General features: G+C 35.6%; 1 protein-coding gene across 13 annotated transcripts in view; it reads right to left on the reverse strand.

Annotated features, from left to right (window-relative positions):
• The window catches only part of MYCBP2 (MYC binding protein 2), a 255017-nt gene that overhangs the window by 141066 nt on the left and 93772 nt on the right, over positions 1 to 20179 (reverse strand). For all 13 annotated transcript variants that reach the window (XM_014859953.3, XM_070520019.1, XM_070520018.1 and 10 more), the window contains 6 exons: positions 18066 to 18183; positions 12241 to 12445; positions 11177 to 11330; positions 2056 to 2228; positions 854 to 979; positions 639 to 766 (listed from right to left, as the gene is read on the reverse strand). In XM_014859953.3, coding sequence (XP_014715439.1) covers positions 639 to 766; positions 854 to 979; positions 2056 to 2228; positions 11177 to 11330; positions 12241 to 12445; positions 18066 to 18183 — 904 coding nt within the window. The remainder of the gene's footprint in view (positions 1 to 638; positions 767 to 853; positions 980 to 2055; positions 2229 to 11176; positions 11331 to 12240; positions 12446 to 18065; positions 18184 to 20179) is intronic.

Below are 20179 nucleotides of genomic sequence, written 5' to 3' on the forward strand. Positions count from 1 at the left end.
TTTACTTTAAGAGCAAAATCAGTTCATTTGAGAAGTAGAATATTTAAGCTATTAGTGAATTTTCAAAGAAAGAGCATATCCTTTGCTGCATGTAATTGCTGGCGTTTTCTAAGATGAATAGTGTGGTAAACTTATGACTCTTGATTAATTTCAGTTTGTCTACCAGAGGGAATCCAGCCCCTATACTCTGTCTCTCACTTCATCCCTGGTCCCCATTCCTGGGGTGACGATGTCTGGTTACATAGTATTTGGCAATAAAAATGCTAAAAACTTTTAAAGCCATATCAAAATGTCCCTGCATCAAAACAGTTGTGTCTCCTGTCATTAAAAGACTACAAGAAAGTAGGCACATAGAAAGTTACTGCTGTTCCTAGGCCACCAGGAAGTACGGCACAAAGGACCGAGACTGACTATTTAAGTCCTTTTCAGTCTAAAATCCTTGAAAAATCATTTTCTACTCATTTTACTCCCTTACTATGTGACTTTTGATTTTTTAATGAATTAAGTTAGTAGCGTTATACTAGACTTCAGCAATGTTTCAAGTCCTTTTTAAAAAGAGGCATTAAATAAAATAACAAACTAAGTCAAAAATCAGTATCCTCAAACAAAAAGGGCAATGGCATCAACGAACTGCTTACCTTAATTTTAGCAGTATATTCTCCTCTACCTCCAAACAGACCAAGACCACCAAGCAAAATATCGGTGTCAGCACTGAAACGGATAGCTTCCACGGAATGGGCAGAGTAACCCCAGCCCCCGCCATGACCTGAAAGATACAAATAATAATTTATGTTTTAAAATATCCATATGTTTCAGTTATAAGACAGTATCTTCTAAACATAAACATACATACTTTCAAACCTATTCACTACACTATAATCTTCTTTGGAATAAACTTTCATTACTGCTTGAGTCTCTTCTTCTGTACTTGCGACACCCATTTTTAAATCCTGCATAGTTGCCAAGGTATCAAGACAACCTAAAAAGAAACAGACAAAAATTCAATTCCTTGAAATTAAAATTTCCCGTAATATTAAAGATATGAATGCTGGGGATAATTAAATAATAAACTCTGAGGGTGCTCAACAAATTTATTCCAAGCTTTAAGCAACATTTCATGGAATACTTAAAACCTATAAATATTCTCCTCTGCCTGGGTAATTACCATATTTAAACATATATCACAATGTTTTACACAAAACTGTATCTTTGAAACATTGGAATGGCTTAATCGTTGAACCCTTACAAGGTTCTTCCTTTTGTGAAACTCTCTAAATTACTTTAGTTTGGTTCTTAAAGTCCCATTTGAGAAAGACACAGTAGCTTAAGATAACTTTAATTGATGCTAGTTTGGGATATTTATTATGGTTATGAGACGAAATTTGTAGAAAAAGCAGCAAGGAATTATGTTTATGATCCAGTAATTATGTTTAGAAATATGATTTCACAATTGGAAATTCTAGATAAACATAAATGAGTGCTTAAAAAATTATCTTTAATAATGTTTAAAAGCAATAAAATAAGTAGTTGTGTGGATTCATATAAAATTTCCAGCAACAGAATATATACTGTAAAAGCCCTATATCTCAAATTAATTTAATAGTAGTGAAGATAATGTGCTGTGGAAAACTGTGCTATGTAAGAAGAGAGAGAAGTAGTATCTATAAAATTGATATAATATTTTATAGAATTTATTTTATAATGTATATAAATTAAATATTATAATTAAATATTTGAATATTTAACCTAGATCTCTAAAGTTTATATTCAAGTTAAGCAAAATATGATTTTTAAAGATCTACCTATTAGGAAAATTATATTCAGGACTGCTTTTATATTTGGGCATATATGAATCCTTCATGGTGTTGGTATAAGTCTGATATATTGTTTTCTGTAGGATAAACTTCTTAAAGTTAGAGGATTTAACTTATTTTGCACGTAGCATATTATTGCTTAACAAACGTGACAGACTGATATACAAATTTAAATACTCTAGAAAAAAATTCCTCAGCACACATTAATGAAAATTAGCTGGTTATCAAATAGCAACCCTACCTAGAATGTGCAAAGCTGCGTGAGATCGGGTGGTGAGAGCCCTTGATCCTGTTGGTAAGGCAAGTTCAGGACTTAGAATACTACATCTGGACTGCATGTCTGCTACAGAGGGAAGTCTGGCATCAGCAACAACTGCATTGTAACACCAGAGTTCTCTAGTATTCGGTCGAAACCTTTCAAGAAAGAAAATAATTACAGCACCTCAACATAATAGTTTCATTTAAAAAAAACTTCTGAAGTATAGTTGATAATACAAAGAGAACACACAGCCAGCTTAAACAGGATAAAATGTACCTCATTATTTTCCATACATGACCTAAACATATAAATAAAATGATTTATGTCACAATAAGTGAAATAATTTGAACAAAACAGTAAAATAGATGACAATACTTCATGAATAACAGAGTAACAGTATATTTAACAGTCTGATGCGTACATATAAATATGAAGCTTTTGTACAACAAAAACTCCATGAAAAAAGTTTAAAGACAAAGGATAAGTTAAAAGAAAATATGTGAAACATACATATGAGACAAAACAACAATATCCATAAGGTGTAAGAGTTACAGCAAGCCACTGAGACAATCAATCCAATACCCAAAACGGCAAAAGACACGGAAGGCTGTTCTTAGACAGGAAGCACAAACAGAAGGTGTGCAGATGTTCAACCTTACGAGAAAACAGCAAAGCATCAATAAAAACCATAAGGAGCTCACAATGCGCTCTTGCCGTTATCTCATTGCTTTTCTCTCTTTCATGACAAAATTCTCAAAAAGCTGTCTCTATTTCTTTACCTCTTTTATTCCATGAATTCTTTTTTGGAAAGTTGTTTTTATCAACTACTGAGTACACACAAAAGAACAGTAACAAAATATTTTCAAAATAAAGTATGATGAATAATGACACGATGTACACTAGTAAAAAGAACTTTACCATCATCTTTTAATTACCGTGTCTCTCTTTCTACTCAATTCCCTTTCAAACATCTTGAAATTTAAAATTTATCATTCCCTTGCTTTTCTTCATGATTTTTCCTATGTTTGTATCAAAATAGTATCTTATTCAAGTTTCATGTTTTTGAATGGAATATGAACAGGATATACACTTTATGTATTCTTCTGTGGCTTGCTTTCTTCAAACAATAGAATATTCTTACAATATGTTTATACAGAGGCATATGGCTCATTCTCATTGTCATAGAGTATTTGTCATGTCATCATCACAACTAATTATCCCTTCTACTATTGATGGCAAAAACATGAAAACTACTCAATTTTTCATTACAAAAAATGCTGCTATAGACAACCTTATTCAAAGCTCTTAAAGCATAGGTACAAGAGTACAACAAAATCTTCATTCTTTCTCTCATTGGTATGTCTACACAGAAAACACTGATCCCCTTGAAAATTTGATTCATGTCAGATATAGCTGACATTTAAGATTAGTTAAGAAAGGATGGTCTTCTCAATCAATGGTGCTTGATGATCCAAATTTTCTAAATATAAAAGCACTTAAATCCAGCAATCCCAATTCTGGGCATATATCTAAAAGAACTGAAAGCAGGATCCTGAAGAGATATTTGCACACCAAATGTTCACTGCAGCCTTAGCCACACTAGCCAAGAGGTGGAAGCAACCCAACTGCACATGGATAGATGAATGGATAAACAAAACGCAGTAGAAACATACAATGGACTATTACTCGGCCTTAAAAAGGAAGGAAATCCTGTCACACGCTACAGAGTAGATGAACCTTGAGGGCGTTATGCTAAGTGAAATAAGCCAGTCACAAAAAGACAACTATTGCATGATTCCACTTATATAACTAAAGTAGTCAAATTCATAGAAACAGAAAGTAGAATGGTGGTTGCCAGGGGCTAGAGGAAGGGAGAAATGGAGAGCTGTCCTTTGGGTACAGAATTTCACTTTTGCAGGATGAAAACATTCTGGAGATCTATTGTATAACAATGTGAATATACTTAACACTACTGAATTGTACACTTAAAAATGGTTAAAATGGTAAATTTTATGTTATGCCTTTCACTACAATTAAAAATAAAAAAATACACTTAAAAGTAATACTTGGCACAGAATAAATTCCATGAAAGCAGCTGCTATAATTAGTAGCATTAATATTATTGTATTATTGCTTTTTAATTTAATCTATTGATCTTATTGTTGCTCTTTTGTAGATGATCATTCTTTTCTTTTGGTCTTTTTGTTCTATAAGTTCACTATAATGTCTCTTGATTGCAGATAATAGAAACACATTGTTTCTAATATCTGTGGATTCAAATCGCTTTTTGGTTCTGAAAAATTCTTAGGCATTATTTCTTCAAACATTGCTTCTCCTCTATTTTCTCTAATCTCTAATACTTCCTTCTTGGATGTCTATTAGATCTTCTCATTATATTCTTCAAATCTCTTAACTTTCATATTCTTTATATTCTTGTCTCTGTGGCAGTTTGGGTAATTTCACCTGTTTGAATCTCCTGATCTACTCATGCATTTGTTTAAAAAACTATTCTTCATTTATACAAGTTCTGCTGGTTGTTTTTCAAATATACCTCATTGAGTCTCATTCTGAGTCTCTTTTTTTTTTTTTGAGAAAGATTAGCCCTAAGCTAACATCTGTCACCAATCCTCCTCTTTTTGCTGAGGAAGAGTGGCCCAGAGGTAACATCTGTGTCCATCTTCCTCTATTTAGACGTGAGACACCTGCCACAGCATGGCTTGATAAGTGGTGCATAGGTCCATGCTCGGCATCGAAACCAGCGAACCCTGGGCCACCACAGTGGAACACACAAACCTAACTGCTGCGCCACCAGGCCGGCCCCATTCTGAGTCTCTTCTGCTTGCTCAATTTGGAGGTTCCATCGCTCACTTTTTAAACATTTCATACACTGTTATATTCTGACAACTGCAAGTTCTGAAATTGATCCTGTTGCTTGTTCTTTTGCTGAATTTCACTAACAGTGATACTCCTTATATGTTAAGCAATCTTAGCCTTTGTGCTCTTATTTGATTGACTCTTAATTACTTAAAAACCTATGGGCCTAAATGGAGGAGACTTTTCTCTAAAGATGATTTACACTTGCCTTCTGCTGGAGACAAAGGGGTATTACCTATCTGATCCCACTTTAGCATCATTCCAAGGCCAGAAACTTAATCGGAGAGTTTCAGGATGAGTTTCCATCGCCCTCACCTTGCAGTGGGCCCAATCTGTTTGCCAAATTGCAGTGCTGATATCAGCATTTGCCCTCAGCGAGATCCTGTACTTATAGTGTTGACTACTTACTGCTCAAGTGTCACTTCATGGAGGTATGATTTTTATATTCTGCTGGGGCAGCAATACTTATATAGGACAAAATAGACTTTAAAACAAAAACCAACAAGAGAAAAAGAAGGGCACTATATAATGATAAAGGGAACAATTCAACAAGAGGATTTAACACTTGTAAACATCTATGCACCCAACATAGGAGCACTGAAATATATAAAGAAATTATTAACAGACATAAAAGGAGAAATAGTAACACACTAATAGTAGAGGACTTTCACACTCCACTTACATCAATGGATAGAACATCCAAACAGAAGCTCAATAAGGAAACACCAGCCCTAAATGACACAGACCAGATGGGCTTAGTAGATATATACAGAACATTCCATCCAAAAACCACAGAATACACACTCTTTTCAAATGTACACAGAACACTCTCCAGGATACATCACATATTAGGCCATAAAACAAGTCTAAATAAATTTAAGAAGACAGAAATAATAACAAGCATCTTCACAGACCACAAGGGTATGAAACTAGAAATCAACTACAGGAAGAAAATTAGAAAAGCCACAAATATGTGGAGATTAAATAAAATGCTACTGAACAACGATTGGATCAACGCAGAAATCAAAGGAGAAATCAAAATATACCTGGAAACAAATGAAAATGAAAATAAGACATGCCAAAACTTATGGGATACAGCAAAAGCAGTTCTAAGAGGGAAGTTTATGGCAATACAGGCCTACCTCAAGAAACAAGAAAAATCCCAAATAAACAATCTAACAGTGCACCTAAAGGAACTGGAAATAGGAGAACAAAGCCCAAAATCAGTAGGATGAAGGGAAAAAAATTGGAGCAGAAATAAATGAAATAGAGACTTAAAAAACAACAGGAAAAAAAATCAATGAAACTAAGAGTTGGTTCTTTGAAAAAATAGACAAACCTTTAGCTAGACTCACCAAGAAAAACAGAGAGAAGGTTCAAAAAAAAAAAAAAAGAAGGCTCAAATAAATAAAATCGAAATGAAAGAGAAATTACAATAGACACCTCAAAAATACAAAAGATTATAAGAGAATACTACAAAATGCTATATGCCAACAAACTGGATAATATAGAGGAAATGGGTAAATTCTTAGAATCATACAACCTTCCAAAAGTGAATCAAGAAGAAACAGAGAATTTGAATAGACCAATCACCAGTAAGGGGATTGAAACAGTAATCAAAAATCTCCCAAAAAATGAGTCCAGGACCAGATGGCTTCTGTGGTGAATTCTACCAAACATTCAAAGAAGACTTAATACCTGTCCTTCTCAACTCTTCCAAAAAACTGAAGAGGAGGGGAAGCTTCCTAACTCATTCTATGAAGGCAACTTTATCCTGATACTAAAATTAGACAAGAACACAAAAAAAGGAAATTACAGGCCACTGTAATTTCACTGATGAACATCGATGCAAAAATCCTCAACAAAATACTAGCAAATCAAATACAACAATACATTAAATGTATGATGATGATGTATGATGATCACACCATGATGAGTGGGATTTATTCCAGGGATGCAGGGATGGTTCACCATCTGCATATCAATCAACGTGATACACCACATAAACAAAATGAAGACTAAAAATCACACGATCATCTCAATAGATACAGAGAAAGGATTTGGCAGGATACAGCATCCATTTAAGATAAAAAAAAACTCTGAATAAAATGGATATAGAAGGAAAGTACCTCAACATAATAAAGGCCATATATGACAAATGCGCAGCTAATATCATTCTCAATGGAAAAAAATTGAAAGCTATCCCTCTAAGAACAGGAATGAGACAAGGATGCCCACTCTCAGCACTCTTATTTAACATAGTATTGGAGGACTTAGCCAGAGCAATCAAGCAAGAAAAAGGAATAAAAGGGATCCAATTTGGAAAGGAAGAAGTGAAACTTTCATTATTTGCAGATGACATGATTTTATATATAGAAAACCCTAAAGAATCCACCTAAAAACTTTTAGAAATAATAAGTGAATAAAGTTGCAAGATACAAAATCAACATACAAAAGTCAGTTGCATTTTTATACACTACTAACAAAGTAGCAGAAAGAGAAATTAAGAATATAATCCCACTTACAACTGCAACAACAACAAAAAATACCTAGGAATAAACTTAAGCAAAGAGGTGAAAGACCTGTACACTGAAAACAATTAAATATTACTGAAGGAAACTGAAGAAGACAGAAAGAAATGGAAAGATATTCCATGCTCTTGGATTAGAAGAATTAACATAGTTAAAACATCCATACTTCCTAAAGCAATCTATAGATTCAAAGCAATCCCTATCAAAGTTTCAACAACATTTTTCACAGAAATAGAACAAAGAATCCTAAAATTTATATGGAACAACAAAAGACTCCAAAGAAAGAACAAAGAGAGAACAAAGAACAAAGCTGGAGGCATCACACTCCTTCACTTCAAAATATACTACAAAGCTATAGTAATCAAAACAGCATGCTACTGGCACAAAAACAGACACACAGATCAATGGAACAGAATCAAGAGCCCAGAAATAAATCCACACATCTATGGACAGCTAATTTTTGACAAGGGAGCCAAGAACATACAATGGAGAAAGTCTCGTCAATAAATGGTGCTGGGAAAACTGGACAGCCACAGGCAAAAGAATGAAAGGAGACCATTATCTTACACCATACCCCAAAATTAACTCAAAATGGATTGAAGACATGAATCTAAGACCTGAAACCATGAAACTCCCAGAAGAAAACATAGTCAGTTCACTCTTTGACATCTGTCTTAGCAGCATATTTTCAAGTACCATGTCTACCCAGGCAAGGGAAACAATAGAAAAAATAAACAAATGGGATTACATTAAACTAAAAAGCTTTTGTACAGCAAAGGAAACCATCAACAAAATGAAAAGACAACCTAACAATTGGGAGAAGATATTTTCAAACCATATAACTGATAAGGGGTTAATATCCAAAACATATAAAGAACTCATACATCTAAGTCAACAAAAAAACTAACCACCCAATTAAAAAATGGGAAAAAGATCTGAATAGACATTTCTCTAAAGAAGATATACAGATGATGAACAGGCACATGAAAAAGATGTTCAACATCACTAATTTTCAGGGAAATGAAAATCAAAACTACAATGAGATATCATCTCACGTCCATCAGAATGGCTATAATTAATAAGCCAGGAAACAATAAGTGTTGGAGAGGATGTGGAGAGAAAGGAACCCTCATACACTGCTTGTGAGAGTGCAAACTGGTGTGGCCATTATGGAAAACAATACCGAGATTCCTCAAAAAATTAATGGAACTACCATATGATCCAGCTATTCCACTGCTGGGTATTTATCCAAAGAATATGAAAACACGAATGCATAAAGATACGTGCACTCCTATGTTCATCGCAGCATTATTCACAATATCTAAGATTTGGAAGCAACCTAATGCCCATTAAGGGACAAATGGATAGAGATGTGGTAGATATACATGATAGACTACTACTCAGCCATAAAAAATGATGAAATCTGGGTTTTTGTGAGAACATGGGTGGACCTTGAGGGTATAATGCTCAGCAAAATAAGTCAGAGGGAGATAGTCAAATACTTTGTGATCTCACTCATAAATAGAAAATAACAACAGACACACACATCGAGACAGAGATTGGATTGCTAGTTACCAGAGAGGAGGGGGAGGGAGGAGGGCGAGAGGGGTGATCGGGCACATGTGTGTGGTGATTGACTGTACTTTGTCTTTGGGTGGTGAGCATGATGTAATCCACACACAAAGTGAAATATGATGATGTACACTCGAATATATATATATATATATATAATGTTATAAACCAATGTTACCACAATAAAAAAATACAACAGGAAGCAGACTCAGGGCAGAAGGAAAGTCAAAGTAAGCTAATACCGAATCTGCAATGTTTTTGAAAGCTGTAAAATGCAAGTACCCTGCTAAAAAACACAATGGACACAAAGCAGCCTGAAGTAAGGATAAGGTAACAAACTCTGATCCTGATTAAGGGAAAACACCTTCCAGCTGTTTCACTGAAACAGAGAAGGAGACTGCCCGGCATCATCTTTTAATCTCCCTTTTGGAACAAGGGGCTAAATCAGGACCTGGCAAGGCATTTGAGATCATCTGACCCACTGCTACTGCCACATGTGAGAAGGCAAGGTTCAACGCACTGGACTGCACACTTCTGAGTCCTGTTAACACTCCAAGGAAATGGCTCTAGTCTACTGTTAGAATCTCAGTTCTACTGTTACCTCTAATTTAGAGAATGAATTTCTAATTTAGTGAATGTATCCGAAAACAAACTCCATACTGCCAATTTCAATTTTTATTTTGTTACGCAAATTTACTTCATTTAAAAATAAAAGATATAAGGATTATAGAAAGTAAAATATCAATTCAAACCTAGATCCAAACCAGAGCCTACTTTTTGCTAAGTCTCTTGTACACTGACATCTAATCAGTAAACAATTGAGGACAATTCTATCTTTACACCACTCGCCTCTCTATCCCCTCCACTGTATCCCACTGTGACCACTCTAATTTTGGTTCTTAGTACCTCATGTCTTAAGAATTACTCTAAGACTACTCCCCTCTAGTCTCTTGTTATCTAATCTATCCTGTTTAACGCTGCTAAGGAGACCTAAAAGCACAACTCAATTCTGGCCTCCAGGCCTTCACACAAAATGCCCAACAGACAGTAAGCTGGTCAGCAACCTGGGAAGAACTATAATTCCTTTACCCTGAATGCAGGCCTCAGGAATGAAAACATGGCCTCTTAAGACTTGCCTGGCTGATGGAAAGTAAAGGAGGCGTGGGCAGAGAAGCAAGACAGAGAAAGTCTTTTCCCTCTCCTGACTCAAGCCACTTAAACCTTTCAACTTATCTGAACTCCTGCCTACTAAGGCTGGGAAATAAACAATGCCAGAGGCGAAAAAAATGGTAAGTCCTGTGATAAGCCACTCTGGTAATGGTGGGGTACACCTCCTACTAGTATTCAAAGCTAGAAATGCTGAGAAGGGTAACTCTATTCTTTACTCATTATGTATATAAAGCACCATAATAAATTTTAAACAAATAATATAATTTCTTGAATCTCTTGTGTACCTGTATCCATCTCTACATTTTTACTGTTTCCAGAGTGTGATAACCCTGCACATTTCTCTACCAACATGAGAATTTTGTTATGTACATTCTTAAAGGGAAAGCTCATTTATCTCATTTATTCTGTACTGTCTTTAGTGTAATTTCTTCTACATAGTGGGCAATAATAAGATATTTATGGGAACAATAAATAGAATGAATCCTATACAATATAGACAAGATTACTGATAGACTAAAAATAATTAACAGTAAAACTCTTGAAAGTAAACTGCTTATTACAATGACAGTAGCCAACACTTCTGTAGCACCTACTACGTGCCTCTGCTCTAAGTTCTTCAAGCCTCATCACAATATATGGGGTGGGTACTATAATTATCCCTACTTTATAAGTGAGAAAAATGAGACACAGAGAGTCAAAGTAACTCCTCCAAGGTGACATGGAAAGCAAATTGTGAAGCTGGGATAAACGTAGGCAGTCTGGCTCAGAATGCATGTTCTTAACCACCACCCCATCCTATAACGGTTCCTGTGAATCACTATGACAGAAGTGTAGTTAACAAACAGGAGAGTTTTCATGTGTGAAGAGTCTGCCTATACATGAATTTCATACTATCACAACAGTATAATTTGATCAAAATTTATTTACTACACTATTTTATAAACAGAGAAGCTTACCTCCAAATGACATCATACACAGGATCAAGACACACACCAAATCCTTGTAGATCCTCTTGTTCAGAGTCATTAAAAGTTTTACAACTCCCATCGACTTTATTTATTAGAAGACATTTGAATGGAGGGGGTTCTGATATAGAAGCAGGCACCAAGCCTTGGGGAAAAATATTTACATATTTTAAAGATGCATTACCTTTTCATACTCCCCCCAACTTATAAGGTAAGTATTACTTATAAGGTAAGTATTATTATCTCCATTTTACAGATGAAGAAATTGAGACTTAAAGATGTTAAGTAACTAAAAATCTTTAAGTAGCAGAATTAGGACTAAAACCTCAGGCTGTCTAAATTCACAATATACACTCAATTTCTACGCTATACCACTCCATTCTATATTATTCATGATACCATGGACACAAGTAAGGATTAATACCTTGGTCTTAATGAGACTTCAAAGTTTGATTTATGTAATCTTCCATAAAATTTAATTTCTACCCTTTATTTAACAAGAATCAATACAGAAAAATTTTTTCTTCCAATATAGGTTTTCTTTTGTGTGTGAAGAAGGTTGGCCCTGAGCTGATATCAGTTGCTCGTCTTCCTCTTTTTGCTTGAGGAAGATTGTTGCTGAGCATCTGTGGCAATTTTCCTCTATTTTGTACATGCGACACCACCCACAGTAAATGGCTTGATGAGCGGTGTGTAGGTCCATGCCTGGGATCCAAACCTATGAACCCCAGGCCACCAAAGCGGAGCACACGAACTCAACCACTATGCAACTGGGCCAGCCCCGCCAGTCTAGGTTTTATCCTACTACAATTTAGCTCATATTACTACCACTCTTTAGCTTACAAATACTTTGGTTTCTAGATCTCCCAATTATTTCATTCTTCTAGCACATAGACACAGATAAACACAGATACTTAGAAGCTTCTTTTAAACTTCTTTAAACAGAAAGAAAACAAAGCTACAAGACTATATCTCATAACAGGAAAAGATGAACCATTTACTACCAGTCAAGACAAGGATTTTTGGGGAGGACGTTTGTTTGTGATGAGTATTACCTATTATGTGTTTACTGGCAAAAATTTCTGATGTAGCAAGCACATGAGAATTAATAAGTGCTTCATCAATTCGTAAGAAAGTCTGGTCACCACTTGCACCTATCCAGGTAGCTTTTCTTCCATATTTTGATCCAATGTTAGGCATGGGAGCTGGTTTTGCATTCCAATATGGCACATCCAAAATTGGTCTGCCCAGTTGTCCTTTCTAAAAGATTAAATAGACCATATTAACAATATTACTGGATAAATAATCTATAATTTTTTATAAAGTTAAGGAGACAGTAGACAAAAATAGCTCTATGAGACATTATTCTTCATCAATTGTTAGTAGTGTTTTTTAACAAATGACATTCACGTGAAATTTGGACCAAAGATTTATAAAGGGATAACACAATTTCTACTATTCCTAGGAATTTTCCCCCTAATAAACCACAAATTGCATTATTAAGAAAAATAATAATAAGATTAAAGTATTTCCATGCAAGAAATCTCCTTGAAGTATTGTGACTATCTTCACTACATTTAAATGAAAAGTATAATAAATATACAATATGTTAAAAAATTAGCATTATAAATCGTTCATTTAAAAAAATCACTTTTATATTTTAAGTTGATAGTATAACAGAAAGTCACTGTTGAACTCACAGAGTCTGAAAATATTTGGGTAAAAGATCAAAATCATAAATACTGCAACTGTGAATACAATTAGAAAATTACGTATTTTCCTCATGATCATATGTTACTAAGTTATTTATGTTTCAAGATAAACAGCAAAATCAATGGTAAGGAATGCTGTCTTAAGTTAATAACTGTTAACTCACTTAAAAAGTATGGCTGTCTATAGATACCTGGTTAAGTAAGAGTTTAATTTAAAAAGTAATAGAAAGTTTCTCACTACTAAGCTAGCAGCTGTAAAAGACAGTTGATGTTGGACTGGTAACTACTCATCCTCCCCTGGCTCAGGGGCTCAGCGTTTTCCTTCTAAAAACCCTCTGCAGGGTAGAAAATGCTGCACCATGGCACCCAGGGTTATCTACAAGTGATGGGAATGAGAAACCATAGCAAAAAACCCAAAGAACAGGGGAGCCTGGAGCACAGCAAACAGCCTAGTTAAGTTCTCACCTGACAACCAGGTTTCTGGTAAGTTCTATGACTCCTTCAACACCACAGCAAGAAAGCACAGCCACAAAGTGACTGCAGAAGCAACAGAGCTTCAGTCCCTGGGCTGAACCAGGGGAGGGAAAAGTGGCAAGCACATGAGAGAGAAGCAGCCAAAAAATGTTAGTGTTTATTCTCAGCTTATTTCAATATCTACCCTTATTATTATTATTATTATTTTTGGAGGAAGATTAGTCCTAAGCTAACATACACTGCCAATCCTCCTCTTTTTGCTGAGGAAGACTGGCCCTGAGCTAACATCCGTGCCCATCATCTTCTACTTTATACGTGGGGTGCCTGCCACAGCATGGCTTGATGAGCCATGCTAGGTCTGTGCCCAGGATCAGAATCAGTGAACCCCGGGTGGATGAGGTGGAGCGTGCAAACTTAACCACGATGCCAACAGGCTGCCCCTTTACCCTTATTTTTTAACAACAAAGAAAAGGAACATAAAAATGTGAACAGTGAGCAAAGTACATCATATTCAGGGATATATTATGCTATTGGAGGAAAAAGAAATTAATTATATTTTTCATTGACTATTGAAACAAATAACTATTCCCTTATTATCAACCAACTAATGTGAAGAAAAGTAGTCCAAAAATATGACAAGTGTCTGGACAGCTCCATGGGATTCAGGCTGTGGTTATAAATAAGCCACATTCAAATTCATAAAAGTTCACAAGTAGGACTGCTGGGGATACAGGACAATAATGGTTGTCTGATTTCAAATACTACCACTCACATTTCTCCCAAAACAACATAAAACCAAAAAACAGAGCAAAGAAAATCACACATGACTCAAGCCTTCAGCAGTATTAGGAAACAGCAGATCTCAGGACCTTTCAGTGACCTGTAACCAGAGAAGAAACCAAATTCCAACAGAGTTTTCTCTACCCACCTGCCACTGCAAGCCTGAGCAGGTGGTAAGTGCAAAAGGGGAGGCTTAAAAGGGAGAGGAGTATAGCAGACTTAGAAAAAGCACTGGCAAAATCATCCCCTCAAGGAGAAAATCCAACCCTTAATGTCAAAATACTAAATATGTATAAGGACTTGAAGGCTCACAGCATCAGCTACAGGAAAAAGGCTTCAAAGTGTGCAGGACCATTTCTCACTCATCAGAATGATGCACATTAAAAGGTTTGTCAACACATTCTATTGGCAAGGCTGTGGAGAAATGGGCACTCTCATACACTGCTGGTAAGAATGCAAAATAGAGGAGAATTAATATCTCACAAAACTACATAGGCATTAACCTTCAACCCAGCAATCTTACATCCAGAAATTTAGCTCAAAGATATACCTCTAACAATATTCATTGCTATTTTGCAAAATACTGGAAAGTACTTAAATGTCCAAGCATAAGAAATTGATTGAATAAGCTATAGTACATATACACAATGTACTATGCGGATGTTAAAAAAAAGAATAAAAATATCTATAAACCGATATGGAAAGATTTCTGGGAGATACAGTAAAGTGAAAAGAGCAAAGTGTAGAAGAGCATATATAAAACGCTTCCTTTTAAAAAATAAAGAAAGGGAAATAATTATATATACGTATATACACACACATAGCTCTATCTAGATCAATAAAGATACAGATAGATAGACAGTGTGTGCTTATTTATTTATTAATTTTTACAAGAAGGAACACAGGAAGAATGAACTGAAAAACAATGAAGTTTGTTACCTACAAGCATGGAGCAAAGGGGGTAGGGAGGCAGAGATGCCAGGGATATGGGAGGGAATGACACTTGATTGAGTATACCATTTTTATATAACTTAACTTTTGTAAACATGTTAATGTTCTACATATTCAAAAAATAAAATTCCATCTAAGGATGTAGGAGGAGGGATCCTTAAACTAAAAGCAAACTGAAACAGCATATTGGACCACAAACCCCACTCCTTGGAAGTGTAAGAGCTCCAAGTTGGCAGGACATGGTAGGGGTCAGCATTTTAACCAGTGCCTTCCTAGGGAAGGCTAGGAAGATGGTAACAATCTTCAATCTTCAATCTAGGGAGAAGAGGAACCCCACTGTGTGACAGTCCTTTGAACCTGGGACTTTTCTGCCCTAACTATGGCATTCCAGGGAGCCTCACTCTTCATTCATGGTTGAAGGCCAAAGTCATCTCCACGCTGAAGGGTCATCCTGCTTTCTCCCCCAACTCCTGAGATCAGATCTTATTCACTTTACAGAGATTAACCTTGTCCAGGATAGGGTGAGAATAAAGTGACCTGGTAAAAGGGTCTGTTTTCAGGGACAAAGGGAAAGGGGGGTGATCCTTGGCTGTTGCTGTTCTTTACAAAGAATCTATCATTTCTATCTATTTTTATTCATATAAAAGTGCTTTTTTAATAATAAAAAAACCAAACAAACAAAGTCAATTCTATTCCAAAGGAATAACATAATTCCAGTGAAGGGGGGTCGGGAGAAAGGATCTAAGTAACTTACGAACACAGTCTGTGGCCATAGACCTTCAGTCTAGGGTTAGGACGCAGGTGAGAGGGGCAGGAGCAAGAGTGACAGACAAACCCTGACATCTTTTCAGTGAGTTTGCTACAGTGCTGTGGACAAAGCAAATATAAAACTACTGTAGAGAGTTTAGAAACAAGTGAGCAAGAGATAAAGGTACTGGTATTTCTGGGAGCCAGGATTCTTACTGTAGAAGAAGGGGCATAAATATGGAATGGGACAAGGTAAGAAAGTACCCTGTGGGAATGGACTGGAATTAGAGGTATCAGTGTGTGCTTGTGATTTCTAAAATACATGCACGTATGTATATACGTACATATATGTGTACTGGGGATGCAAAGACATCCTGTAGTAATGAATACATCGAGTCTTCATTTGATGTCCAATACTATTCCCCACTAAAAAGAACCCAGGTTCTTGAAGAAATGGCTGATTCCAGGACTGATAGAGACAAGCCTGGGATACCCATTATGCCACAAAGTAAGAAAGCGCTCAAAAAAATTAAGGGGCATGTCGCAAGAACACAGCCAGTTTGAAAAGACTCCCACTGGCCAACTCTGGGACAATCTAAGTACCCAAATAATTAAGGACAGTAATGAATAAAATACAAATACAATAGTAAGTTGACAGACCAATAATACGTAGACAAACAAACAAATAATAAAAGAGGGCTCCTGCTGACAGTAAAATGCAAAGGGCCGACAGGTAAAACGTGAGCGTGTGCTGGAGGTGAAAAATCATTTTGCAGCCATTATAGTAAAGACTGGTACAGGCAAGAATAATCAATGGATGCTGAATGTAGGGGGAAATTTTGATGAGAAACAGATATCTTAAAACTTTCTTAAATGTGTCAACTGACAGATTGCTTATTAGTTTCATGGGAAAAAATACTAAGTATGCAGCAGAGAAATCAGACAATATTTTCCAGGCGATCAAAATTTATATCACTAATAAGAGGCAGGTGGGCATTCTGTGCTTCCAGATGGAATGCTCTGAGAAGAACACCAACATCACTTATACAATATTTTGGCCTGGAATGCACAATCTGAATCTAAACATGAGGAAATATCAGAGAAACAAAAATGAGGAGCATTTTCTTTAAAGTACCATATTCTTTGAAAATATCAATGTTCTAATAGACAAAGAAAAGGTCTGGAAATGTTATAGATCAAAGGAGACTAAAGAAAATGACAAGCAAATACAATGCCTGATCCTAGACTGGAGGAGAAAAAACGCCAAAATAATTATTGGGTCAACTGGCAAAATACCAACTCAAGTATTTAGGAGTAAAAGGGTCATAATGTATGTAAGTTATTCTGAAAAGATCTGGGAAAAAAAAATGTTTTATATACATACATACCCACAGAGTGTGTGAGAGACAATGAGAGTGCACATGTGCAAATGGTAAAGCAAACCGATCAAAATGCTACCAATAGGTGAATTTACGTATTATTTTTTGCAACCTTTCTGTAAACTTAAAATCATTTCCAAATAAAAGATTTTTTTTTAAGTTCAAATTTACGTTTTTTTAAAAATCAAGAGTTGCAAATTACATCCTAGAGACTTAAGTTAGAGAGTTCTGAATAGTTACCCATGTCAGAGATGGTATAGGTTTACTAGCACAGTCTTAACGAAGCTTTTCCTTGATCTCTACTAGGCCCAAACTATACAAAATTCTCAGAGCATTTTCACTCTTTTCAAGCTTTGGCAAAAAGAGAAAAGCGAAACAGACAGGCAAACAGACAGAGACCACAGAGAGAGAGGGAGAGGAAAGAGGAAAACTATAATTTTAAACAAATCTAATAAGAAAACTAGGTTCTTAAACAGTTCTAAAATAGAAATAATTCTATATGTTAAGAAAAATGAATTTCTACAAACTACTTGGGAAATAAGCTTTCAAATCAAAGAATCAGTTCTACTGAATGCTTAAAGGACTTTGGCCTGGAATAAACATGTACAATTCCAACACAGCTGTTAAATTTAATAAAGTGTAATGCTACACTACAGAAGAAAATTATTTCAAAGTAACATCATTCAGGTTTTGGGTGTGTTAGGTGTGCAGACAAAAAATATGCATATGCAATAATTATAATATAAGAATTTCACTGAAACCAGAAAAAATAGCTAACAGACAAATTTTAAGGCAATGGTACAATGCAATATTATCAATGCTTAAAAAATTCCTTACAGAAAAACTTCCAAATGTGAAGACCTGTCCATCCAATAAAAGTACTGCCGTGTGGTTGCTGCCTGCAGTAACTTGTGTGCTAGGGCCTGGCAATGCTTGAACAAGAGTGGGACATCCCCTAGGTTAAAAAAAAAAAATTAAGTTAACTTCTTACAAGACCTAACTGAAATAAAAAACAATAAATAAACAATGCAATAAGAAATAGAAGAGATAAAAGGCACTAATAAGAATATCTGGTAAACACTTAGTTAGGTACTATATGCTTGTCTCCATTCTAGATGCTAGGTGTACAAAGATGAAAAAGATCTAATCACTGACTTTAAGGAGATCATTAAAAAGATTTCCTGAATTTACTCCCCTAATTATGGACACATAATTTTTATTTTTTATGAAAGACTGGTGTGCTACATTTGTTTTAAAAGGAAAAAAATTTTATCTTTTATACAGAATGGTGTGTTAGAGATCTCTACAAATATCTGTTGAATGAAATAAAAAATCATGCACTGTTTTAACAGGAATTCAATCCAGGAACTATAGGAAACAATTTTATGGCCTCTTTTCTACCATTTTTCTCTGATCTATAATTTTAGATTTTAACATAGTAGTTAACGAATCAGAACACAGCATCGTGAGGGGCACTGCAGCAGTGGCTAAAAGCTCAGGATCCAGAGCTAGGCTGCATGGGTGTGCAGCCTTGGTCTACTATGTAAAAGCAACATGACCAGGACTTTGAACAAGTTACTCATCCTTTTTGCATTTCAGTTTTCTCTTCCATAACATGCAGTATAATACTACAGAGTATCTCCTCCATAGGGTTCCTATGAACAATAAAGAAGCTCATATATGTCAAGTGCTTGGGTCAGTGTGTGGCACACAGTTAACATTTAATAAATTGTAACTATTATGATAAACAACATCCTTGTATCCATCCTTGCATCACTTTCCCATTTACTAACCACTTTCAGTAATCATTATCTGTAATTAGAATCACCATCACTATAGAAACAGTCCACATAATAGGAATGCTCTGTTTCTGAGAAAATATAATTATGATACTTTAAATTTTAAAATTACATATAATATTTTTAATGATTATTCAAGCTGCAATGAAAAATGAACTGTAAAGGGGCAACACTAGCAGCTGGAAACCTAGTTAAGAAAATTTTACAATAATCTGGGTGAGTTACGATGAAGGTCTGAACTAGGAACAGTGTGGACTGAAAGGAATGAATGAATTTGATAGCTCTGTACAGAATGGAACTGACTGGACTTGGTAAGTGACTGATAAGGGGCAAGGAAAGTTTTTTGCTTAAGCAACAAGGTAGATGGTGCTAACATTCACTTAAGCTATGAGAATGAGATCTAAAAAGATGATTAGAGAGAAAAGACAAGATCCTAGTTTCCATTATGGGTCTCTTCTAACACTTTAGGTATGGATAGAGGAAGAAGAGCTCATAGAAATCCAGGACATACAAAGAAGAAAAGGAACTTTTGGAAAAATGTGGTCTGAAGAGAGTCATTGGAAGAGAAAGTTTCAAGAAGGGGGAAATAATGTACATGCTAAATGCTCTAGAGACACATGCAAGTGATCTTTCAATTTAGCAAGAAGAAAGTCTCTGGTGGAAGTAGGCAGAACACTGTAGCAGATGAGGAGTTAACAGTGGGGTCAGAGACTATGCAAAACCCCTTCAAGAACCTCAGCACAAAAAAGAAAAAGAAGGAGAATCAAAAGCTAAAGGGAAAATGAAGCTGAAGGAGAGGCTTTGTTCTTTTTAAGATGACAGAGATTTGCAGAAGTTTAAACCTGTGAGGGAAGATAAAGAGGCTAAAGATATAGTTCAGAAAGGAGACAAGAAGCAGACCTAGATCCCTAAGGACAAGGTAGACAGTCCTCACAGCACAGGCAAGAACAGGTTCCTCCTTCAGTGGAACACGCAGAAGGAACAATGAAGTAGTATGGATGCAGGTAGGTTAGTAGAGCTGGTGGGCTGAAGAATTTCCCATCTAATGGCTTTTATTTTTGTTGTGATGTAAACAGAGGCCATGTGCTGAAAGGAAGAAGGAAATGAGTGAGTAGAGAATTTGAAGATTACAGAAAAGGTATGGTAGTGAAT

Source organism: Equus asinus, chromosome 11, assembly GCF_041296235.1.
Source record: "Equus asinus isolate D_3611 breed Donkey chromosome 11, EquAss-T2T_v2, whole genome shotgun sequence".
Taxonomy (NCBI): Eukaryota; Metazoa; Chordata; class Mammalia; order Perissodactyla; family Equidae; genus Equus; species Equus asinus.